The following is a 23,426-nucleotide window of genomic DNA, read 5'->3' as shown; positions in this document are numbered from 1 at the left end:
ACGCTGAAAAACAGCTTCTATCCCAGGACAGTAACTCTTTTGAATTCTACTGTATAGTGCAATGTTAATGCAATATCGGGGGTTTTCAATTCAATTGTATAGAATGCGATTTGTGTTTTATTTTTATACTTACAATGTACACTGAAGGATGGTGTTTGATTTTGTTGTATGAGGTGCAATGACAATAAACTAAAACCAAACTTCTTACAACCAGCACTGAGCCCAAAATTTCACGGTCACAAAATGATTCCCCAGAGCCTGGGACACTACAAACTTTCATAATTACATGCCAGGGGTCAGACATCTATGGAGATTCTCAGCCATCCAGGTCACGGGTTGTCTCAAAGGTAAGGTGCTTTTTCAAGAAGCAACTGGATTTTCTTTGCTTTTTTTCTTTAAAGACGTTTCACTTCTCACCCAAGAAGCTTCTTCAGCTCTGATTGGACGGTGGGGAATGGAAGAATTTATACTCCTGGTTATTTGCATTCTTTTTAGGGAGTTGTTGAGGCCGCTTGGAGGTTTGAAAGAGGGGTCATATAAGCCACCTATGTCGAAATTGAGCAGCCCTCTCTCAGCAGAGTGGGAGGGATACCACATCATCGTTCTTCAGTCTACAACACAGTTCTTTCAGCAGTTCCGAGGAGGCTCCATACCCATTTGCACCACACAGGTGACCCTGAGGACATAGATGTCCAAGCGGCCTCAACAACTCTCTCAAAAGGATGCAAATGACCAGCTGTCTGCAAGGAGTATAAACCCTTCCATTCCCCACCAATCCAGTCAGAACTGAAGAAGCGTCTTGGATGAGAAGCGAAACGTCTTCAAGGAAAAAAACAGAAAGTCTGGTTGCCTCTTGAAAAAAACACCCTTTGGGACATGCCAGGTGTCAGCGCCTGAATTTTGATCATGTGACCATGAGGGCTCTGCAACAATCATAAGTGTGAAAAACCATCGTAAGTCACTTCATTAGGACTGTTGCTTCCAATCGTCGCTAAGCAAATGCTTGCAAGGGGATAATTATCTGTAGCTTCTTCTCCTTCATTAAAACAGTCAGTTTTTCTATCTCCGCCATCGCTTCACCTTCTGTTCTTTCATTCACTTAACAACCACAGCAAGCAAGGCTGTAAATTGAGGCAAAACTTACTTAACAACCCTGTTGCTTAGCCACATAAATTTTGGGCTCACTTATGGTTGTATGTTGTAGAAACTATCTGTATCTACTTCTGTTCTGTCTTTAGAGTGCTGGCTGAATATAAAGACAAACAGACAAACTCTACAAAGGCTCCCATACCAAGTTTCTTTATTGGATCACAAGGTATTCTCAAGGTGTAACTCACAGTTACGTCGAGATTCATCTAATGTCCAACTCTTTGCACGGCTGACTTCATCGTGTGAAAGGGTAGTGATCTTTCATCCCATAACGATGGAGTAAGGGGTGAGATACCAGCACGCTGCTGGGGTCCAAGCAGGAGTAAAGGAAACTCCCTTAACCCAACCAAGGGTCAATTCAGTGACCAATCGGGATTAGAGATGTGACCACATGACAGGAACTACATTTCCCATGATGCATTAGCTACATTTACCATGAGGCATTCCCTTAAGGGGACAGCTCCCAATTCCTAACTTAACTATCTCAATTCCCAATTACCTATATACTGTCTGGACAGCACAACTTTTGTTTTCTATTTGGAAACTGCTTCTGGATTTTTTGCTGGTTAAAAAAAATATGAAACTTTGATTTTTGGTTTTGATTATAGAAATGTTATAAAATGTAAAGAAAAAGGGTGAAGCTGTATTATTTCTCTAATTTACTGCAACGAAGGAAGTCAAAGGTTGTTACTTTTTGTCTCTTGGAATTTTTCTCTTTCCTTTGCTCATTTTCCTGACTTTTGTTTCTTGTATAATTTTAATCTTGTAATGAAACTTAATTAAAACAAAGTTAAAAATATATCTTTTCTTTTTTTCCCTAACTTAAGCTTAGTTCGTTCCAGTCTCCTTATACAACGTACAGGTAGTCCTCAACTTACGACAAGTACAATTGAGCCCAAAATTTATGTTGTTAAGTGAGATAGTCGTTAAGGTAGTTTTGCCCCGTTTTACAACCTCTCTTGCCTCGTTGTAAAGCAAATCACTGCCGTTGTTAAGTTAGTAACCTGGCTATTAAGCGAATCTGGCTTCCCCATCGACTTTGCTTGGTCGCAAAAGGGTTTCATTGACCCCCGAGATGTGGCAACTGTTACAAAAATGAGTCAGTTGCCAAGTGCCTGAATTTTGATCACATGACCACGGGGATGCTGCCAAGATTCACAACTGTGAAAAATGGTCATAAGTCACTTTTTCAGTGCCGTTGTAACTTTGAATGGTCACTAAATGAGTTGTTGTAAGATGAGGACTGCCTACATCTGATTGATTTTACGCAAAATTAGATTTGTTCACCACTTCTGCTTGGCATAGATAATCCTTAAGTGTGTAGGTTAATTTTTCTTTTTAAAAATGGATCCAGACCAGAGGTGGTATTCAGCTGGTTCCTGACCGGTTCTGGAGAACCGGTAGCAGAAATTTTGAGTACTTCGGAGAACCGGCAAGTGCCGCCTCTGACTGGCCCCGCCCCCATCTCTTCTCCGCCTCTCATTGAGTCCCAGCTGATTGGCTGGGTCTTCTTTGGTTGCCCTGCAGAGGAGAACAGAGCTGGAAAGCAGGTTAGTGGGGTGGGGAATGGAGATTTTACAATATCCTTTTCCCTGCCACGCCCACCAAACCATGCCCACAGAACCAGTAGTAAAAAAAAAAATGAATCCCACCACTGATCCAAACCATTATAAATTGCTTAAGAAACTACTACAACAGCAGAATCTCATCACCTTATTTTATTCCTCAAAGGATTTTCCTGGTTAGTAAAAAAAAAAAAAGAGAGAGAGAGAGAGAGAGACAGAAAGCAGCCGAGGTCTAGCTAACTAATCCTATCAATCTTAATTTCCAAGGTTTTGTTTCATCATCTGAGAATTTCAGTGACTTGAGCACCCTGCTGTTTCCTTCTCTCCATCCGTGACTTTTTGCAAACTTTGACAAGGAACATAAAGGCCGATAACTTGTGCTTTTGACAAGTTCAAGCAGCCTTAACACAACTTATGGTGAGCACATTCCAGCAACAACAACAATGGCGTTTTACATTTGCCAGGAGCCCTCGTTGTCAGGAGGCTAGAGAAATCTTGCAAGATAAAACCAAGACTTAACTGATTTTTCTTTAAAAAAAAAACAAGGGGAAAAAAAAATCAACATATTCAGAAAATATCCCCTTTCTTATCCGACAGGGTTTTGGGGTCAAGACGTTTTGCTAACTGTTATGCGTTGCCCTGAGATGCTTTTTTAAATGGTGATTATTAGATTTGTATCCTGTGGTTTTTACACACACACACACGCACACACACACACAAACTTAACTCAAAGTAGTGAACATGTCTAATACTCCTTTCTCCTCTTATTTCCTCACAACAATACTCCGATGTAGGTTGGGCTGAGACAGAGAACTCGGCCCAAAGCCACCCATCCAGTTTCCGTGCCTAAGGCAGAACTAGAACTCACAGTCTCCTGGTGACTGGTCCTCAAAGTCACCCAGCTGGCTTTCATGACTAAGACAGAACTAGAACTCATTGTCTCCTGGTGTTTGGCCCAGAGTCACTTAGCTGGCTTTCACGCCTAAGTCAGAACTAGAGCTCAAGGTCTTCTGGTGATTGGCCCTAAGTCACCCAGTCAGTTTTCATGCCTAAGGTGAGACTAGAATTCACTTTGTCCTACTGACTGGCCCAGAGCCACTTAGCTGGCTTTCATGTCCAAGGCAGAACTAGAACTCACAGTCTCCTGGGGACTGGCCTCAAAGTTATCCAGCCAGTTTTCATGCCTAAAGCAGGACTGGAACTCACCGTCTCCTGGTCATTGGCCCAAAGTCACTTAGCTGGCTTTCATGCCTAAAGCGGAACTAGAATTCACAGTCTCCTGTTTTCTAAGCCAGCACCTTCACTACAACACCAAACCGGCTCACTTATATTGAAAGCGAATGGCACAAAATTAATTTATTTCTGTCAAAGGGTGGCAGAACTGGCAATGTGAATGATTGATAACTATTTGTAGAACCTCTATATAAAAGGGGAGGAGAATTTGATTGTTTTCTCTTTTATTTTTAGTATCCAGCCCGGGTAGATTCTCTACTGTGTGTTTAATGTTAATTTTATTTGATAACTCAGGTTTTTTTTTTCTTCTTTTTTTGTAGACCGATCTTTTTTTTTTTCATTGTTGTTAATGCTGGATGCGTTTTTTTTGTGGTTGGTTGGTTTTTCTGTTTTGTATTTTATTTTTCTATCATCCAAGAAAATAAATTTATTCGAAAGGCAAAAATATCTCCCCCACCCGCCCATCAGTCCATCTCCTTGTCTTACCTCTCCGTTTCAGACAGTGGTAGAAAAGTCCAGATTCCCTCTGGGCTGGGAAGGTGTTCAGGGGCAGATCCTGAGCATCGGAGCTGGCGAATTGCATGTGAGCTCCGTTCTCGTACTGGTAGTGGTGGAGACCCTGGTGGCTTCCGTGGGGTGGACTGAGGTCCGATTTTGCAGAGAGTTGACCGTGTGTGGACACCAGCCTCTGCCTCATGATAGTCTTCGAGATCACAGGATACTCTTTGCTGCAGACGTTAGCAGAAATAGAATTTAGAATAGAGCTGGAAGGCCTTGTAGTCAGGGGCGGGCTTCAAAAAATTTTTAGCAACTGGTTCTCTACCTGGTTGCTGGATGGGCGTGGCCTAGTCGGCCTCCTGCACCACTGAAGAGGGGGCATTTTCTCCCTCCCCGGGCTCCGGAGGCTTTCCTCGAGCGTCGGAGAGGCCCAGTTCCCACCTCCCCAGGCTCCAGAGGCTTTCTGGAGGCCAGAAACAGACCCGTTTCCGGCCTTCTGGAGCCTCCAGAAGGCCCGTTTTTCACCCTCCGCAAGCCTACACTTAGCTGGGATCCAAAACGGGCCATGTGGCAACCTCTGGGAGGTGTGGGGAGGGGAAGGCGGGGTCAACCAGTCATTGTGACCACCAGTTCGGCGCACCAGATGTATAATTAGCATCCGGTTCATGTGAACTGGTGCGAACCGGTAGCAGCCCCATCCTAGCTTCTAGTCCAGCTCAAGCAGGCGAACCAAGACCATTTCAGATAAGTGACTGTCTGGTCTCTTCTGAGAAAAGAAAAAGGGATGACGTTTCTCTGAGGAGAAACAAAATGTTTTATTTATCTTCTTCCTCAATGGGGGAAAAAAAAAATGTCCAGCTGCCTTTCGAAAAAGCACCTTTTGAGATAACTGTGACCTGGAGGATGGAGAATCTCCACAGACACAGAGAGGAGAACTTTATGCTCGAAGCGATGTGGTCAGAAAGACCTATGCCGACATTCCCTTAGACCAGGGGTCTCAGACTCAAGGCCCGTGGCCCGGATCCAGCTCGCACGGTGCTTAGATCTGGCCGGCGAGGCCGACCTGGACATAGCAAAGGACTGGCCTGCAGTGCCTGTCCCAACAAAAATGGAGTCGTCGTCTCCGCCCGTTTCCAGCCACAAGAGCCCCTTGCTGTCCTCTGCCAGCAAAAACGAAGTTTGGGGGGAGGTGCATGTGCCTTCCCCGCGGGCTCCATTTTCACTTGCAGTGGGCTATTAAAACAAACTAAAAACAAAACAAAAGCAAACATGCCCCGGAAAGGAGAAAGGGAAAGAGGAAAGACAAAGAAAAAGATGGCAAGAGAGCAAGGAAGGAAAAATAAGGAAAGAGGGGAAGGAAGAAGAAGGGAGAATGAAGAGGGAAGGGAAAAGAAGGGAAGGGAAGGCAGGAAGGCAGGAAGGCAGGAAGGCAGGAAGGAAGGAAGGAAGGAAGGAAGATAGATTATAATCAGAGTGAGGGAGGGTCTGAGGGAAGTCCTACCTTAGCACTTGGCCACCACGAGTCCCCCTGTCATGGCCACTATGGCGACCCCACCCCACCCCGTCCTCTGAGGTCAAACACAACCCTGATGCAGCCCTCAGTGAAATGGAGTTTGACACCCCTGACTTAGAATATAACTTTTCAAGGCTCCCAAAAGTGCTTTTTTCCCCCCAAGAGGCAACTGGATTTCCTTGGTTATTTTTCTCAGCTCAGAAGCTTCTTCCTTTCTGTTCAGTTCAGCTTCTGGGAAGTAAAGCGAAAAGTTTTCAAGCACCTTTGGGGGCAACTATGACCGGAATGATCTCCATCAACAATATTTCCAGGTGTTTCTTAAACATACGTCTGGAAATGTTTCTTATGTCCTTCATCCCACCTTTGCAATCTTGCCACACGAAGGTCGGTATCATCACTTCCACGAAAGCCTTTGGCAAATGGATTATTCTCTATCTTCAGCTGGGTGATCTTTTAAGGGAAAGGGGGAGAAAAAAGGTTACATCCAGTTTGGCACAAGCCAGGATTCTTGGTCTGTTGAAGGCAAAGGTTTGTCACCTTAAGAACAGGAAATATCAAAATTGATCAGGACGTGGAGCCTGTTATAGTTAGTCTTTGACTTACAACTGCAAACTGAGTCCAGAATTTCTGTTGCTAAACAAGGCAGTTGTTGAGTGACTTTGCCAGGGCCTTTTTGCCACAGTTGTTAAGTGGATCGCTATAGTTGTTAAACGAATCATGTAATCATTAAATAAGTCTGGCTTCCCCCATTGACATTGTTTATTGGAAGCCAGCTGGGAAGGTTACAGGAACACCTGTAAATACGTAACAGTTGCCAAGAACCTGAATTTTGATCATGTGACCCTGGGATTGCTAAAGCAGTCATAAGTGTGAAAAACGGTTATAAACAACACTTTCTTCAGTGTTGTTGTTCCATCTTTGGCATGGAAGTCATCTGGGTGATTTTTAGCCAATCTCCAGGAGACTGGGAGTTCTAGTCCCACCTTAGGCATGAAAGCCAACTGGGTGACTTTGGGCCAATCAGCAGAAGACAGTGAATTCTAGTCCCACCTTAGGCATGAAAACCAATTGGGTGACTTTGGGCCAATCAGCAGGAGACGGTGAATTCTAGTCCCACCTTAGGCGTGAAAACGAACTGGGTGATTTTGGGCCAATCACCAGGAGATGGTGAGTTCTAGTCCCGCCAATCCCTTTATGTCAGCCCAACCCACTTCACAGGGTTATTGTTATGGGAGAAATTAGAGGAGGGAGGAGTTTTATGTATGTTACATGTAAAGGTGGGATTAAAAAGATCGGATGCATATATTAAAAACAAATAATTTAAAATTAAAAAAAAAACTTCACTCTCCTTCTCACGCCCGCTGGTAGGGATGTGGAAAGCCATCCTTTCAGGATTACTTTCTGTCCATCAGCTGCCTGTGACCCCTCATCCCACCAAGATTGTTCTGATGAAATTTGTCAGAACATTTGGCAGAAAATGTTGACAGCCCAATTTGAGGTTTTAGAAATAAATAATAGGCATATTACAGTTCCATCTGTTTTGCTTTATTTCTCTCTGCCTAACTCTCCCACAAAAAAAAACCCAGCCAAAATATTCAGCCTTTGCTATTGCCACCACATAGCTGGTCTATTGCCTGTGGTCTTGGTAAAGAATCCTAGACAGAGATGGCTGGGAGGGACTTTGAGGTCTTCTAGTCCAACCCCCCACCACCACCAAGGAGAAATCCCAGACAAAGGGCTGCCCAAACATGCTTGAAATCCTCCAGCAATGGTGCCCTCCCAACTCCAGGAAGAAGGCAGTTCCATTGTGAAGTAGCTGTCATGACTGGGAAATTTATGTCCTACTAAAATTCTCATTGGAATGACCTCTAACTGGGTGAAATGGTGCATTGTAAGGTAACGATTTTTGAACCAAGGTACCTCGCATGGGTTAACTTACAGAACGTGGCCAAAATCTGGGACCTGTGACTCCTGATGGAGTGAAAGTAGCAGCGGGCGGCTGTATTGCTTGGCTGCTGCTGTTGCTGCCACCGCCACGTGACCTTCATTTGCAATGTTCCGTGACAGTTTCCCAGCCAGTCTAACAATCCCTCACTCCCTTCCCCACCCAGCAGCAATGAGTTATCTGCCTGCCAAAAAGGGAAGGGAAAGGAAGGAAGGAACATTTAGGAAGGAAAGGAAAGGAAAGGAAAGGAAAGAAGAGGAGAGGAGAGGAGAGGAGAGGAGAGGAGAGGAGAGGAGAGGAAAGAAAAGGAAAGGAAAGGAAACTGTAGGAAGGGAAAAGAAAATATGGGAAGGGAAGGAAAATGCAGAAAGGAAAGGAAAATCTAGGAAGGAAAATGTAGGAAAGGAAGGGAAAATATGGGAAAGGAAGTAAAGAGAAGAGAACTGTATGACAGAAAGGAAAATATAGGAAAAAGGGAAAATAAAGGAAGGGGAAGGGGAAGTGTGGGAAGGAAAGGAAAATGGAAGGAAAGGAAAATATATGAAGGAAAGGAAAGGAAAATGTAGGAAGGGAAGGAAAATATGGGAAGGAAAGAAAAGGGAAAGATAGGAAGGAAAGGAAAGGAAAATGTAGGAAGGGAAGAGAAAGGAAGTTTCTGATGGTCCCTGCCAGATTCCCAGAAGGAAATTCAATGGGGAAGCTGGCCGGTTGCCAGAAATCTCTCCTGTTCCCGCGCTGCTTTTTTTGCCCATCTTCTGTTTCTCTGTTTGTCTAAGGAAATATCTTGGCAAATAAAGTCACAATCTCTTCCCTGAGAAATTCCTTCGTGTATGGGAAGACTGCTATCCTATCTTCCCTTTAGCTTTCTCCCCTCCCCAGGGGTGGGATTCAATTTTTTTAACAACCGCTTCTGCGGGCGTGGCTAAGTTGGTGGGCGTGGCTTGGTGGACATGTTATTGGCTGGGCGTGGCCAACTCAATACCGTTCACATTGAGGCACGCATCTCCTCGCCTGGCCTCTCATGATGCTGCAACAGTCGTAAGTGTGGAAAATGGTCGTAAGTCACTTTTTTCAGCGCCATTGGAAATTTGAATGGTCACTCCACAAAAGCAAAGTACCAGCAAAGGAGGGGAAAAAAGCTCCAGAGAAGTTCCTGAGACAGGAAGTCTAGTCCTGCCAAGAATGTAATAAGGGTTAACGGAGAGGCAGTTTCTGTAAGCAACACCAGAATGTTTCCTTCCTGCCTTCCTTACAGGATTAGGCCAGTAATTTCTTCTAACAGCCGGTTCTCCAAACTGCTTAGAATGTTAACAACCGGTTCTAGCGAATAGGTGCAAACTGGTAGGATCCCCTGCTCCTCCTCACCTGCTTCATCTCTGAGATTTAATCTCACAGCCCGGGTAAAATAAAACCAATTGGAATTAACAGTTCATTCCATGATTCTACTAGAATCTTTCCTTCCCCCACTTAGAAAGCCAGCATTCAGGAAACGGTGGGCTCCCCTGAGGACGTCTAGTCCAACCTCACTCCCCGATGGGGGAGAAACAAATTAAAGGCTCCCCAGGACACAGCTTTGCAACGTCCACTTTCAGCACATCCAAAAAGTTAGTTCTTGACTTATGACCACAACTGAGCCCACGGTTTCTGTCGCTAAGCGAGACTGAGCTTTGCCCCATTTTACAGCCCGTCTGATCACCATTGTTAAATGAATCACTACAGGTGTTACATGGATAATATGGTCGCGAAATGAATCTGGGCTTCCCCGTTGACTACGCTTGTCAAAAGGTCGCAAAAGTGACTCCGGGATGCTGTGACCGTCATAAATACGAGTCAATTGGCCAAGCATCTCAAATTTCGATCAAGCGGCCAGCAATGGCCATAGGTGTGAAAACCAGCCATAAGTTGCTTTTTTTCAGTGCCGTTTGAACTTTGAACGGTCACTAAATGAACAATGGCAAGTCAAGGATTTCAAACGTCAGTTCTTTCACAGGTATATTATTCTCTGAATATTTATTTGTTTGTTTATTGAATTTATATACTGTCCATCTCACTATCAAGCAAAGCAGAGCAGTTAACCCTGTTGTAAAAGCAACCACAAGACCCCAAAATCTATATATACTGTATAAAAGCGAAACACCACTCACACATCATCACGAAATCTCCAGAACCGTAAAACCTACAAACTTGAAATTTGGCAAACTTGGCTTCTAAGGGCCCACTAAGAAAGGATTTTTCTAAATAACCCTCGGAGCTATGAGTATTTCCTATGTCATTATTAACACGCTCTCATGCTAAGGAGTTCTACTCCCCCTCCCCACCTGGAAAGAAATCTCTTCCAAATGCAAAACACAAGCAGAGGAGAGAAGTTTCAGTTTTAGTTTCACAGCACTAAACAGCTTTAATACAGAACAGTTGAGTCAAGCCATATCCAGGCTCTTTATTGTCTCTTTCTTGCTCACACAGCGAATACTCTTTCAGTTTCCAAATAGCCCGCAACTCTTTCACACACTGCCAGGACACTAGCCAGACGAATACTGATGGATTCTGGTAGGCAGAAGCAGAATTTTTTCCTCTTATTTTCCTCCCCCAAAACTAAGCCCAACCACATAGCTTCGTAGTGAAGCACGGGTATCGATCTAGTATTAAATATTAAAAGGAACAGAGATTAAAGTTGTAATCTCCTCTGTTCCTTAGATCAACAGGAGGTGGCAGCCTTGAGCCAACCTTGGCTGTTCTCCAATGCTAAGGAAGATGTGAGGACAGGAGACCACTTGGAAATCCCGCAGCTGGATCTTAACCATCCCCCTGCAGATGTTCCTCAAGCAATGTCCGAAAAAACTATAATCTTTATGGAGAGAAGGACTTCCCATCCTCTTCCTGACCTTCCTAGCTGGTTTCTCCCACCAGGAGCAGCTTAATAAACCTGCTCCGACCACAAAAGCTATCGCTCTCCCTGCAAACAAGCATGCAGCCAAACTCAGCTTCTTTTGGGGTGATGTTATTCAGAAGAAGCTCTTCCTGGCTGCAGCTGGCAGAATTTTCTGGCTGGGAAGCTGCTTTTTCCATCTCCCTCTTCCGGGCTTCTCGCTGCAAGAGATTTACACCCAAATTCCCTTTTCCTCCTCCGTTACTTAGCGTTATGCACAACCTGGAGTCCTTCTGCTCTTATTCTTGGTGGGCTGGTTATTTATTTTATTCCTCTTGCACAACTCTTTCAGCCTTGGGGACACGATAGAGAGAACTTTAACAGACCCACAGGGAGTTTTAAAATGTATTGTATTACGCCACTGGAAAAAGTCGTTTTAAAAAAATCATGAAAATAGGGGAAGCAATATATAAATGAAATTGAAATTGAAAGCAGTCCAAAGGAATAGGAGGGTTTCCTGGACACTTCAATTTTCTGCATACTTTTGAATGTCATCCAGAACCGGCTACAGGTAACACTTTAAGATGAGTGGACTTCAACAACCCCAAAATTCCCCAGCCAACGTGCTTGTGTGGACTCAGGGACAACAGTCCCAAAAATGCTCTCACCAGATGTTTCCATTTTGCCATGATCAGGCTATGACCCACTACTTAAAACTAACATTCCAAATTAAGGAAGCATTTCTGTTTTGACTTGGAATTTCGTGCACCCTGACTATAAGTCCTGGCTTAATTTGAGGCAGCCGAGCGTTCAATATTTTTTAAAAAAATAAATTGCTTTTGTTTTTTGGAAAGAGAAAGAAAAAAATAATCCCTGTCCAAACAATAATCAAAATGATCATAAAAGTCACTTTGTACAGCACCATTGTAACCTTTGAACGGACACTAAATGAAAAGTTGTAGTGAGTCCAGTTAGGAGATTACAGGAATATAAAATGGAGGGGGCATGTCAGCCTCCAAAAATCCTTCTTCTGCTTGTCTTTCCAGCTACCATAGAAATGGGGGGAGGGAAGAATAATTGGGCTTTGTGGGGGGGGGGGGAGTGTTGGAGGTTGAAATTGGTGAAATGTAAAAGTTGGGATGTTTTTTGACTATGCTTAATTGCTTACTGCGGCAGATGTAGCCTCTTATCTGTCTAGGCCAAGGTCAACCGTCTTGGCATACCAGATATCCGAAACACCACCTGAACATGCCTCAAATGACATTATACACATCTCAGATTGGATGGCCAGTTTGAACTATTGGGGGTGGGAACGTAGGGTAACTTTCTATATGTGATTTTCGCGCCTATTGCCTTAGATCTTGCGTTCTTCTGATGCTACCACTTCAATTTTCAGTACAAGTCCTTTTCTCTATAACAGTGGAGTCTTAAGGTTTTCTTTCTTGGGGTTTTGAATGGAGCCTCACCTGACAGGGCAGCAGAAAGGAAGTGGAAAGGAGCTGTCTAAATGCTCTTGGAAACCCCTCAGACATACTAGGGAACAATCAGTTAGACTAATTGTGAAGGTGGGTTGAGTGCTCTTTTAGAAGTGGGCAATGCTGGGATTCAGCCGGTTCACACAGGTTCACAAGAACTGGTAGCTAATTTTCTGAGCAGTTCAGGGAACCGGCTGTTGGAAGAAATCTCCTTCCAAAAGCCTTTTGTTTTTCCCATCTTATGGGGTTAATCAGGGATATCTGCCCTGGGCGCCCCAAACAGTCAAGATGTCACCTCTGAGCACCCCCATTCATACACTATAGTCACTCTCTTCCCCACTCTTGAACATGCCTCAATATTATTTTTAATACCAATATTTACAGGAAGAACGTGATCGATCGTGAAAATAACAACAGAAGTAGTCCATGACTTATGACCAAAATTGGAACCAGAATTTTGGATGTTAAGCAAAGCTTTCCGTGAGTCGTGCCCAATTTCACGACTTGTTTGGCCATGGTTGTTAAGCAAATCACTGCAGTTGTTCAATGAATCACAGGGTTGTTGAGCAAATCTAGCTTCCCCCAGTACAACTGCAAGTGCTTTCCAGACCTCTCTAAGCAGTTTACAGAGTCAGCCTCTTGCCCCCAACAATCTAGGTCCTCATTTTAACCGACTTCGGAAGGACGGAAGGCAGAGTCAACCTTGAGCCTGGAGAGATTCGAAGGGCCAAATTGCAGTCAGCCGGCAGTCAGCAGAAGTAGCCTGCAGTACTGCACTCTAACCACTGCGCCACCGCGGCTCCACTGACTCTACCTGTTGGAAGCTGGCTGGGAAAGTTGCAAATAGTGATCACTTGACCCCAGGGATGCTACCGCCATCGCAAATACACAACAGTTGCCAAGCGCCCAAATTTTGATCACATGCCCATGGGGATACTGCTATGGTTGTAAGTGTGACTACCAGTTGGAAATCACTTTTTTCCATGCTGTTGTAAATTTGAACAGTCGCTGGATGAATGGTTCTAAGTCGAGAACTACCAGCACTTTAGTTATAAGGTATTTATAGATGGTCCTTGAGCTATAATCATTTGTTTAGTGACCATTACAACAGCACTGAAAAAAGTGACTTACAACCAGTCCCCGCTCTTATGACTAATTTTAAAAATAAGTCATAAGAGCAAGGACTGCTTATAAGTCACTTTTTTTAGTGCTGTTGCAATGGTCACTAAACAAATGGTTATAGCTCAAGGACCACCTATAAATACCTTATAACTAAAGTTAATAAAGTTGTAAGCGTGAGGACTGGTTGCAAGTCAATTTCTCAGTGCTATTGTAAATTTGAATGGTTGCTAAATAAATGATTGTAAGTTGAAAACTCCCTGAATCAAAACAACTCATAATTATAGGAGTCTATGGAGATTCTCAATCATCCAAGTCATAATTGTACCAAAGGTGCTTTTTCAAAAAGCAACTGGACTTGGAATCATAGTGGACTCTAGTGGACAATCAATTAAATATGAGCCAACAACGTGCAGTGTCAGCCAAAAAAGCTAATGCAATCCTAAATTGCATTAACAGAGGGATTGAATCAAGATAACTTGAGGTACTAATACCACTCTATAAAGTAAGGCCACACTTAGAATATTGCATCCACTTTTAGTCATCACACTATAAAAACAATGTTGAGACTATAGAAAGAGCGCAGAGAAAAGCAACCAGGATGATGAGGGAACTGGAGGCTAAAACAGGTGATGAATGGTTGCAGGAACTGGGCCTGGCTAGTCTAGGGAAGAGAAGGACCAGGGGAGACAGGAGAGCAGTCTTCCAATATTTGAGGGGCTGCCACAAAGAGGAAGAAGTTAAGCTATTTTCCACCTGAAGGCCAGACAAGGAATAATGGATGGAAACTGATCAAGGAGAGATTCATAGAAATAAGGAATAACTTTCTGACAGAACAATCCACCAATGGAACAGAAGTTGCCTTCAGAAATTGTGGGAGCACCATCACTGGAGGCTTTCAAGAAGAGACTGGACTGCCATCTGATAGAGATGGTGTAGGGTCTCCTGCTTTGGGGTGGGGGTTGGACTAGATGACCTACAAGGTCCCTTCCAACTCCGTATTATTCTTTATTCTTTGTTCTTCTTTGAAGACGTTTCCCTTTTCATCCAAGAACTTCTTCAGTTCTGGCTCTGTCAGAACTGAAGAAGCTTCTTAGATGAGAAGTGAAATGTCTTCAAGGAAAAACAAAGAGAGTCCAGTTGCCTTTTGAAAAAAGCCCCTTTGGGACATAATGATAGGAAGAGGCTGAGGACTTCGTTTCTATCCAGGTATTCCTCTCTCTCTCTCCTGCCAAATTAGGCACCATAATTAAGCTTTTCCCCCTTTCTTTATTCCTGTAAAGATGGAAGCCAACAAGTCTGGAACGATCTGTTCTTAGACTGCCGGGAGAGCAGCTTTGAAGCCCAGGCGCTAAGAAAGCCATGTCTCAACCTCATTTAATGTAGAAATATTACCCCCTTCTTAAGAGTGACATTTTAAGAGGGTCCTGGGGCGATATCTTTCCATAAAGATTCTCGAAATGCAGCGGCTTCTGGATAGCTTCACTTTGCAACTGACAATCTTGCCCGAGGTGAACCAAGTTATAGGGGTTCTGGGTTCCTCCTGGCTACCTGAATCAAGCACTTTTTGCTTTTATTTCCTTTCTAATTTTGTTTTGGTCTGTTTTGTGCTAAAGTAGGATCACACAAACACATACACACACACACACACAGAGAGAGTCCTTTTTTTTCCCCTTCTCCCCACCTCTGTATCCGGCCTGGCTTTTCCTAAATCGACACAAGACCATCCTCAAGGTTTTTAAAGCCAGCACTTTGGATTTCATCAGGAAGCAAAGGGATAAAAAAAAGTAAAACAAAATAAAAAATTCCCCAGGGCCAGTTCCTTCCACCAATTTAATGGCTCTTTGTAAGCTTGTCATCTTCTTTTTTTTTTCCAGGACTCTGGAGGCATCTGGAGGTCTCCTTTTAAAGCCCGGTGTGGCCCCGTAAAAAGGAAGCCAGGTCTGGATTTATCAGGGTCAAAAAATCCGGAAGACTTTTTGACTCCCGGTTGATGGAGGGTAGCAAATAAATAACGGATCGGCTGCCAAAAAGCAGAGCGTCCAAAGTGGGAGGAAAAAACGCACAGGAATAGATTTTTCTCTGAGAAAAGATTTCAGGTTTAAATTGGGGGTGGATGGGAAAACAAAGCCCCTCCCCCCATTCTTCATTGTCCTTGGCTCTAGTTGGTGCCTCGTGAAATAATATCAAGCATCACAGATGGATCTTGACAGACTTGAACACTGGGCCCTATTTAACAAAATAAAATTCAGCGTAGAGAAAAGTAAAGTCCTACACTTAGGCAAGAAAAACCAAAAGGACACCTATAGACTGGGTGAAACCAGGCTCAATAGCAGTAACTGGGAGAGGGATCTTGGAGTCTTAGTGGACAACCAGCTAAATAGGAGCCAGCCGTGTGCAGCAGCAGCCAAAAAAGCCAATGCAATCCTAAGTTGCATTAACAGAGGGATACAATCGTGATCAAGGGAGGGTAATAATACCACTCTATAAAGCCTTAGTAAGACCACACCTAGAGTATTGCATCCAGTTTTGGTCCCCACATTATAAAAAAGATGTTGAGACTCTAGAAAAAGTACAAAGAAGAGCAACCAGGATGACTAGGGGACTGAAGATTAAAACATACAATGAACAGTTGCAGGAACTGGGCTTGGCTAGTCTAGTAAAGAGAAGGACCAGGGGAGACATAAGAGCAGTCTTCCAATATTTGAGGGGCTGCCACAGAGAGGAAGGGGTCAAGCTATTTTCTAAAGCGCCTGTAGGTCAGACAAGGAATAATGGATGGAAACTGAACAAGGAGAGATTCAACCTGGAAATACTGGAGAAACTTTCTGACAGTGAGAACAATCAACCCATGGAACAGAAGTTGCCCTCAGAAGTTGTGGGAGCGGCATCACTTGGGACTTTCAAGAAGAGATTGGACTGCCATCTGTCCGAAATGGTGTAGGGTCTCCTGCTTGGGCGGGGAGTTGAACTAGATGACCTAACAAGGTCCCTTCCAACTCTGATTATCTGTTATCTGTTAGTCCTCGACTTACGGCCACATTTGAGCCCAGCACAATTGCTGTTGTAACTTTAAACGGCCACTAAATGAATGGTTGTAAGTCGAGGACTACCTGTAAGGGGGGGAAAGGGTTTTTTAAAAATGGATCTTTCAAGGTGAACATGAAGGAAAGCCACCTCAGGCCCAGCTCTGGAACCTGATTGGTCAAAAAATTTCCCAATTTTTTTTTCTGACTCCGGATTCCTTGATCCATCTGACATCTGTCTTCCTGCCAAATTTCCACAATATTTCAAATTTCCACAATATTTCAGCACAGGAGAGGGCAAAAAAAGTCAAAGCCTGGACTTCATTATTGTGACTTCCACTGTGATGACTCAGGGCATGGCACAAAGGCAACTCAGCCTGAGAATAAGTAGGGGTCCCTTTATTAGCTCCAACTTTGCCCGCAATGTTCCGGTTCCCTTCTGGTCTGGAGAAAAACTCTCCCACAAACCTGCAACAGCCTTTGGCTGCAGATATTCCAGTCTAAACGTTGTAAACAGAAAACTTTAAATTATAAATCCAACAAGGCAAAATAAGGTAATAAATCCAGCAGGGCAAGATAAGGAGCGCCAGAAGTGAAGTAACACGGCAGTAAATCAAACCAGTTGGGAGGATGCCAGGAACTAGATAAACTCAACATTTATTTCCCACAACCGCCCCACCCATCTGCCTCTCCTTTAAACTCCATCCCCAGGTGTGCCTAGTGAAGGGAATCAGGGCCCTTTCCTTCCCCGTAAGCCATGCAACCCATGTTGCTCTCTTCTCCATTCTTCCTTGCATGCCCTAGGATGAAGAAGGGGTGGGCCTGGGTCTTCCTCTGAACCCCCTCTCCTTTGTTCTACCTTTTCCCCTGCTCTGACCAGCCTGACTTTGTCCTTCCCCAGTTTTCTCCACAGCCAACGGAGCCAATCACCTGTTCTCTATCAGTTGTTCACCTTCCTCCTCGGATTCAGACTCTGATGGGGGCATGACACCCATCTTGAGTGTTTTGGCACAAACAAAAGAGGCATGGCCTCAATCGCCTGGAGCAGGTGGGGCTGCAATCATCTCAAAGAGGGTGGGGCTTCAAACACCCGGAGAGGATGGGGCCTCTATTACCTGGAGAAGGCAGGCCTTCAATCACCTGGAGAGGGCAGGGTTTTAATCACCCGTTCCCTACCAGCTGGTAGAAGTTCTGCCCTCTTTTGCTTGTGTCAAAAAACTCAAGATGGCAGCTACAACGATGCAGTCTATAATCTGCAGCTCTTTCAAATGTAGGGCTTGAACTTTCGGTTCTGGCTTCCATTTTGACTTTTTTGACCTGGAATATATCTATGGTCAAGGACAATGGATCAATCTTTTCCAATGGCTTCTGTTCTGATTCCACTTCCCCAGGCTTCCTTGCCCCTTACAAAAGACTCCACTTTTCTTTCATATTCAAACTGCACGAGATTTTATATATTTATTTATTAAAGACATTTATATGGCTGCCCAACTAACAGGTGACTCTAGGCAGGTTACAGCATTAAAAATCCACAATATGGCTGGCTGGGTAATTCTGGGAGTTGAAGTCCACCCTTCTTAAAGTTGTCAAGGTTGAGGAAGACTGCCTAGAGCGGACTTCTGGCTTGATGGCTGAGCTAAAGGATTCTGGGAGTTGAAGTCTTAAAGTCACTAAGATTAAGGAACACTATTCTAGGCAGTGCTCAATATTTTAAAAACAACAACAACAATAACAATAATAAATAGAACAATTTCTAGAGAATGTTCCCCAATACAGAGAATCCTGGGACTATTCAGCAGTTAATTTTCAACTTTTGGAGAGCTGGTTTGAATTCCTCAACATTTTTGGGGAAGTAATACCTAAACAGAATCAGACCAATTGGTTGGGGAAGCTCAGGAGAAAACCCCCAACACTGTAGCCTAGCCTGAAATGAATATCACAACAATGAATGGCAAATATCTCCAGGTTGTTGCCAAAAATCTAATTTTTTTCCATGAAGACACCAAGAGTTGAACCGAATTTCAAGGAGAAATTTAGTTTTGAGTTAATTTAAACTCCACTCTTGAGAGAAAGAGAGAGAGACAGAGAAATTTTTTATTTTGTTTAACTTTGTCCCAGCACTATCCTATTAAAAATTCAATGCATAAATAAGATCAGGACAAACAGGAAAAAAAATATGCTGTACTGTCTATGATTAATTTCTGGACTGCACACAGCCTAGCCTGCACATGTGGAAATAAGCAAGAGGGTTGTGGAAAAGAATTCTTTTATATTTTTGAGAGTGATAATTCACAATTCACACGAGTTTGCTGGGATGAAGGAGAATTTGACCGCTTCAGATTTAATAGACATTCTTAAAAAAAACTCACCTTGTTCACGTTTAATTTGCATCATATATCAAATTCACAAAGCCAAGGAAAAAAGAAAAATAGGACTAAACACCCACCTTGTGATTTTGGTAGGATGTCACCGATATAAAGGAGGTTTCTGGGAATACGTGAGTGCAAAAAGCTGTGTTCTTTGAGCCAAATGCGTTGTTTTCATCCGCTTTCACTATGTGCAACCTGGGTTGGTATTTGTGCATGGAATTGAGAATGATCTGGGAGAGGAAAGGGAGAAGGAAAAAGAGAATCACCAATAAATACCTGTTTGGTTAAATGTCCCAAAGATGCTTTTTAAAGAAGCAACTGGAATTTTCTTTGTTTTTCCTTGAAGACGTTCTTCTGAACTGAAGAAGCTTCTTGGATAAGAAGCAAAACGTCTTCAAAGAAAAACAAAGAAAGTCCAGTTGCCTCTTGAAAAAAGCACCTTTGGGGCACCCATGATCTGGATGACTGAGAAGCTCCATAGATTGTTCTGCTAAAAGAAACAATGGAGCAGAGCAAAACTTAAAAACCATCGAATAGGTTGGCTTTGATTTCGAAGAGGTGATTGTGTTGCTCTGTGATTGGTACAGCCCAGAGGTGGTCTTCAGCCGGTTCTGACCAGTTCTGGAGAACCAGTAGCGGAAATTTTGAGTAGTTTGGAGAACCAGCAAATCCCACCTCTGACTGACCCCACCCCCATCTATTCTCCGCCTCCCGAGTCCCAGCTGATTGGCTGGGTCTTCTTTGGTTGCCCTGCGCAGGATAACAGAACTGGAAAGCAGGTTAGTGGGTGTGGGGAGGGAATGGGGATTTTGCAGTATCCTTCCTCTGCCACACCCACCAACCCATGCCCACCAAGCCACACCCACCAAGCCACGCCCACAAAACCGGTAGTAAAAGTTTTTGAATCCCACCGCTGGTACAGCCCTGAAATCCAGTTGAGTCTAGTGTAAAGGCACCAGGCTAGAAACTAGGAGGCTGTGAGTTCTAGTCCTGCCTCGGACACAAATACTGGTTGGGTAACTTTGCGCCAATCACCAGGAGATGATGAGTTCTAGTCCCCCATCTTAGGTATGAAAGCTGGCAGGATGACTTTGAACTATTGCCAGGAGACTGTGAGTTCTAGTCCCACCTCAGGTATGAAAGCTGGCAGGATGACTTTGGGCCAATCACCAGGAGATGATGAGTTCTAGTCCCCCATCTTAGGTATGAAAGCTGACTGGGTGACTTTGAACTATTACCAGGAGACTGTGAGTTCTAGTCCCACCTCAGGTATGAAAGCTGGCAGGATGACTTTGGGCCAATCACCAGGAGATGAAGAGTTCTAGTACCACCTTAGGTATGAAAGCTGGCTGGGTGACTTTCGACCAATCACCAGAAGATGATGAGTTCTAGTCCCACCTTAAGTATGAAAACTGGCTGAGTAACTTTGGGCCAATCACCAGGAGACAGCGAGTTCTAGTCCTGACATGTAAAGCAGCTGGGTGACTGGGCCAATCACCAGGAGATGGTGAGTTCTAGTCCCACCTTAGGAATGAGGACAATCTACCAATGTGGTCCTTAAATGATGCATCCATTATTATTGTAACTCATGGCTGGCTGGGGAATTCTAGGAGTCCATTTGTCGTCAGGTTGAAAAAACACTGCTGAAATGGATTCTATCTAGTTTGGACTGCAGAAAAAACAATTGCTACCAACTTCAATGCCTTCCATCGAAGACCTGTATACTGCATGAGTCAAAAAGAGGCCTGTGAAAATATTTACAGACCCTTCACGTCCCGGACATAAACTGTTTCAACTCCTACCCTCAAAACGACTCTATAGAGCATTGCACACCAGAAGAACTAGACACAAGGACAGTTTTCCCCCGAACGCCATCACTCTGCTAAACAAATAATTCCCTCAACACTGTTCAACTGTTTACAAAGTCTGCACTACTATTACTGTTAATCTTCTCATGACTCCTTGTCACCCATCCCCTCCCGCTTGTGACTGTATGACTGTAACTTTGTTGCTTGTATCCTTACGATTTATATGGACTGTTTCCTAGTATGATTTGATTGCTTATTGTACCCTATGACTATCATGAAGTGTTGTACCTGATGATTCTTAACGAATGTAACTTTTATTTTATGTACACTGAGAGCATTTGCACTAAGACAAATTCCTTGTGTGTCCAGTCACATTTGGCCAATAAAGAATTCTAGTCTATTGTTGTCCTCTTCTCTTTCCTTCCACCAGGCCCAACATTAGTGCCTTCTCCAGAAAGTTACTGTAGGTCTTCACATCAGGTGCCTGAACTTGGATCCTTTGACCTCGGAGAATTCCAATTCTCATTGGAGAGAAAAAAAAAGCATCAACGAAGACACTTGTCTCCATTTCAGTGTTTCTGACCTCCTCAATTGATGGAGCCCAGTATGAAGATTAGAAGAAAACAGAAGCTCTATCTTGGTTGAATTGATGAGCCTGTCCATTAGGTTGGGATCAGCTTTTTAATGGCCCCCTTTTTTGAAATCTGGTTGCAATGTATAACCTTATCCACCGAAGCAACTGCATCCTATTCCCTCCAAAATGCAGTTTTTATTGGTGACATTTTCCAGATGAGGTTTCACACACACACACACCCCTCCCCTTTGTGGGAGAACGGAAAGCTAGCATTTTCTGAGCCTCGCATTGAGATGTACTTTTAACTCTTTCGCTGCAGCTTGGGGTTTGACCCCTCCGAAAAATAAAAGTGTGTAGCATTTACAACATTGATACAACTTCTCCTATTTGGTACCCAAATGCCCTTCAAGGAGAACCTTATTGGGTGCCATAAATATCTCCAAACGCATTAATTGGCAGAATTAATTTGATGAGTTAAGACATGGGCTTTCTGTGATTCAAAAATAACACAATAACAGAGTTGGAAGGGATCTTAGAGGTCTTCTAGTCCAACCCTCTGCTCAAGCAAGAGGCCCTATACCACTGCAGACAAATGGTGATTCAATCTATTCTTAAAAACCTCCAGGGATGAAGCACCCACAACTTCTAGGTGGAACTTCTAGGTGGAACAACTGAGGTGGACCAACAGTTGCTTTCGTGGTGTGGAGACAATAACTTGGTCCTCAACACCAATAAGGCCATGGAGCTTATAGTGGACTATAGAAGGAACAGGTCAGACATCCAGCCCTGGCTTATCAATGGAGACCGAGGGGAGCAAGTGGCCAGTTTTAAGTTTCTGGGTGTTACCATAAAAGAGGACCTGACCTGGGGGTGCTCACATTGCAGCCCTGGTCAAAAGGGCCCAGCAGAGATTATTCTACCTGAGGCTTCTCAAGAAACAACTGAATGAAAAACTGTTGGTGACCTTCTACCGCTGCACCATAGAGAGTATCTTAACTTACTGCACCTCTGTGTAGTTTGCCAATTGCACAGTGGCAGATAGGACAGCCCTCCAGAGGGTTAAAGTCATTGCCCAGAAGATCATGGGTTGCCCTCTGCCCTCTTTGGAAGAGCTTTATAGCTCCTGCTGCCTTAGGAAAGTTCAAAACATTCTCAAAGATCCATCTCATCCTGGGCACCCTTTTTATTCGAACTATTACCGTATGGCAGGCAGTACAGAATAATAAAAACAAGGACAAATAGGCTGAAAAAACAGTTTCTATCCCAGGGCAGTAGCTCTGTTGAACTCTACTGTATAGTGCAATATTAATGCAATATCAGGGGTTTTCAATCCAATTGTACAAAATATGAAGGATGTGTGTTTTGTTTTGTTCTTTATGTATAATGTATACTGAAGATAACATTTAATTTCGTTGTACAAGGTCCAGTGACAATAAAGTAAACTTAAACTTCTAAAAGCAAGGTGTTCCACTGGTTAATTTTCACCACTTTTAGGAAGTTTCTCCTTAATTCCAGGTTGCTTCTCTCCTTGATTAGTCTCCGTTTGTTGCTTCTTGTCCTACCTTCAGGTGCTTTGGAGAATAGCTTGACTCCCTCTTCTTTGTGGCAACCCCTGAGATATTGGAACACAACTATCGACATAAAGTCGCAAAGGTGCTTTTTTCTTTTTTTTCAAGAGGCAACTGGATGTTCTTGTTTTTCTTTGAAGACATTTCACTTCTTCGATGAAAAGCAAAAAGGCTTCAAAGAAAAACCAGAAAGTCCAGTTGCTACTTGTAAAATAAAAATTAAAAAAGCACCTTTGGGAGAACCAATACCTGGAAGACTGAGAATGTCCATAGACAATTATCAACATAAGCCAAGAGTGTGCGGCAGCATCCAAAAAAGCAAATACAATCCTCGGTTGTGTAAACAGAGGCATAGAACCAATATCATGTGACGTATTACTACCACTTTATAAATCCTGAGTAAGACCCCATCTTGAAATACTGCATCCAGTTTTGGTCACCACATTACAAAAAAGACTTTGGAAAAAGTGCAGAGAAGAGCAACTAAGATGATTAAAGGCTTGGAAACGAAAACTGTTGAAGAATGGGTGCAGGATTTGGGTATGGCCAGTCTAGAGAAAAGAAGGGATAGAATAGGATAGGATAGGATAGAACAGAATAGAATAGAATAGAATAGAATAGAATAGAACAGAAAATAGAATGGAACAGGATAGGATAGGATAGGATAGGATAGGATAGGATAGGATAGGATAGGATAGGACAGGACAGGACAGAACAG

The 23,426-nt window shown here is 43.5% G+C and overlaps 1 protein-coding gene across 1 annotated transcript in view; it reads right to left on the bottom strand.

Annotated features, from left to right (window-relative positions):
• TBX4 (T-box transcription factor 4) overlaps positions 1–23,426 on the bottom strand; it is a 48,799-nt gene that overhangs the window by 1,555 nt on the left and 23,818 nt on the right. Inside the window, exons 5-7 of the mRNA XM_026710235.2 lie at positions 18,836–18,988; positions 6,320–6,408; positions 4,434–4,675 (exon numbers count right to left, since the gene is read on the bottom strand). Coding sequence (XP_026566020.1) covers positions 4,434–4,675; positions 6,320–6,408; positions 18,836–18,988 — 484 coding nt within the window. The remainder of the gene's footprint in view (positions 1–4,433; positions 4,676–6,319; positions 6,409–18,835; positions 18,989–23,426) is intronic.

Source organism: Pseudonaja textilis, chromosome 1 (assembly GCF_049901715.1).
Source record: "Pseudonaja textilis isolate UNSWEBS1 chromosome 1, rPseTex1.2, whole genome shotgun sequence".
NCBI classification, from domain to species: Eukaryota; Metazoa; Chordata; class Lepidosauria; order Squamata; family Elapidae; genus Pseudonaja; species Pseudonaja textilis.
Note: the sequence above shows the minus strand (reverse complement) of the source record. Positions and strands in the feature narration are given on the sequence as shown.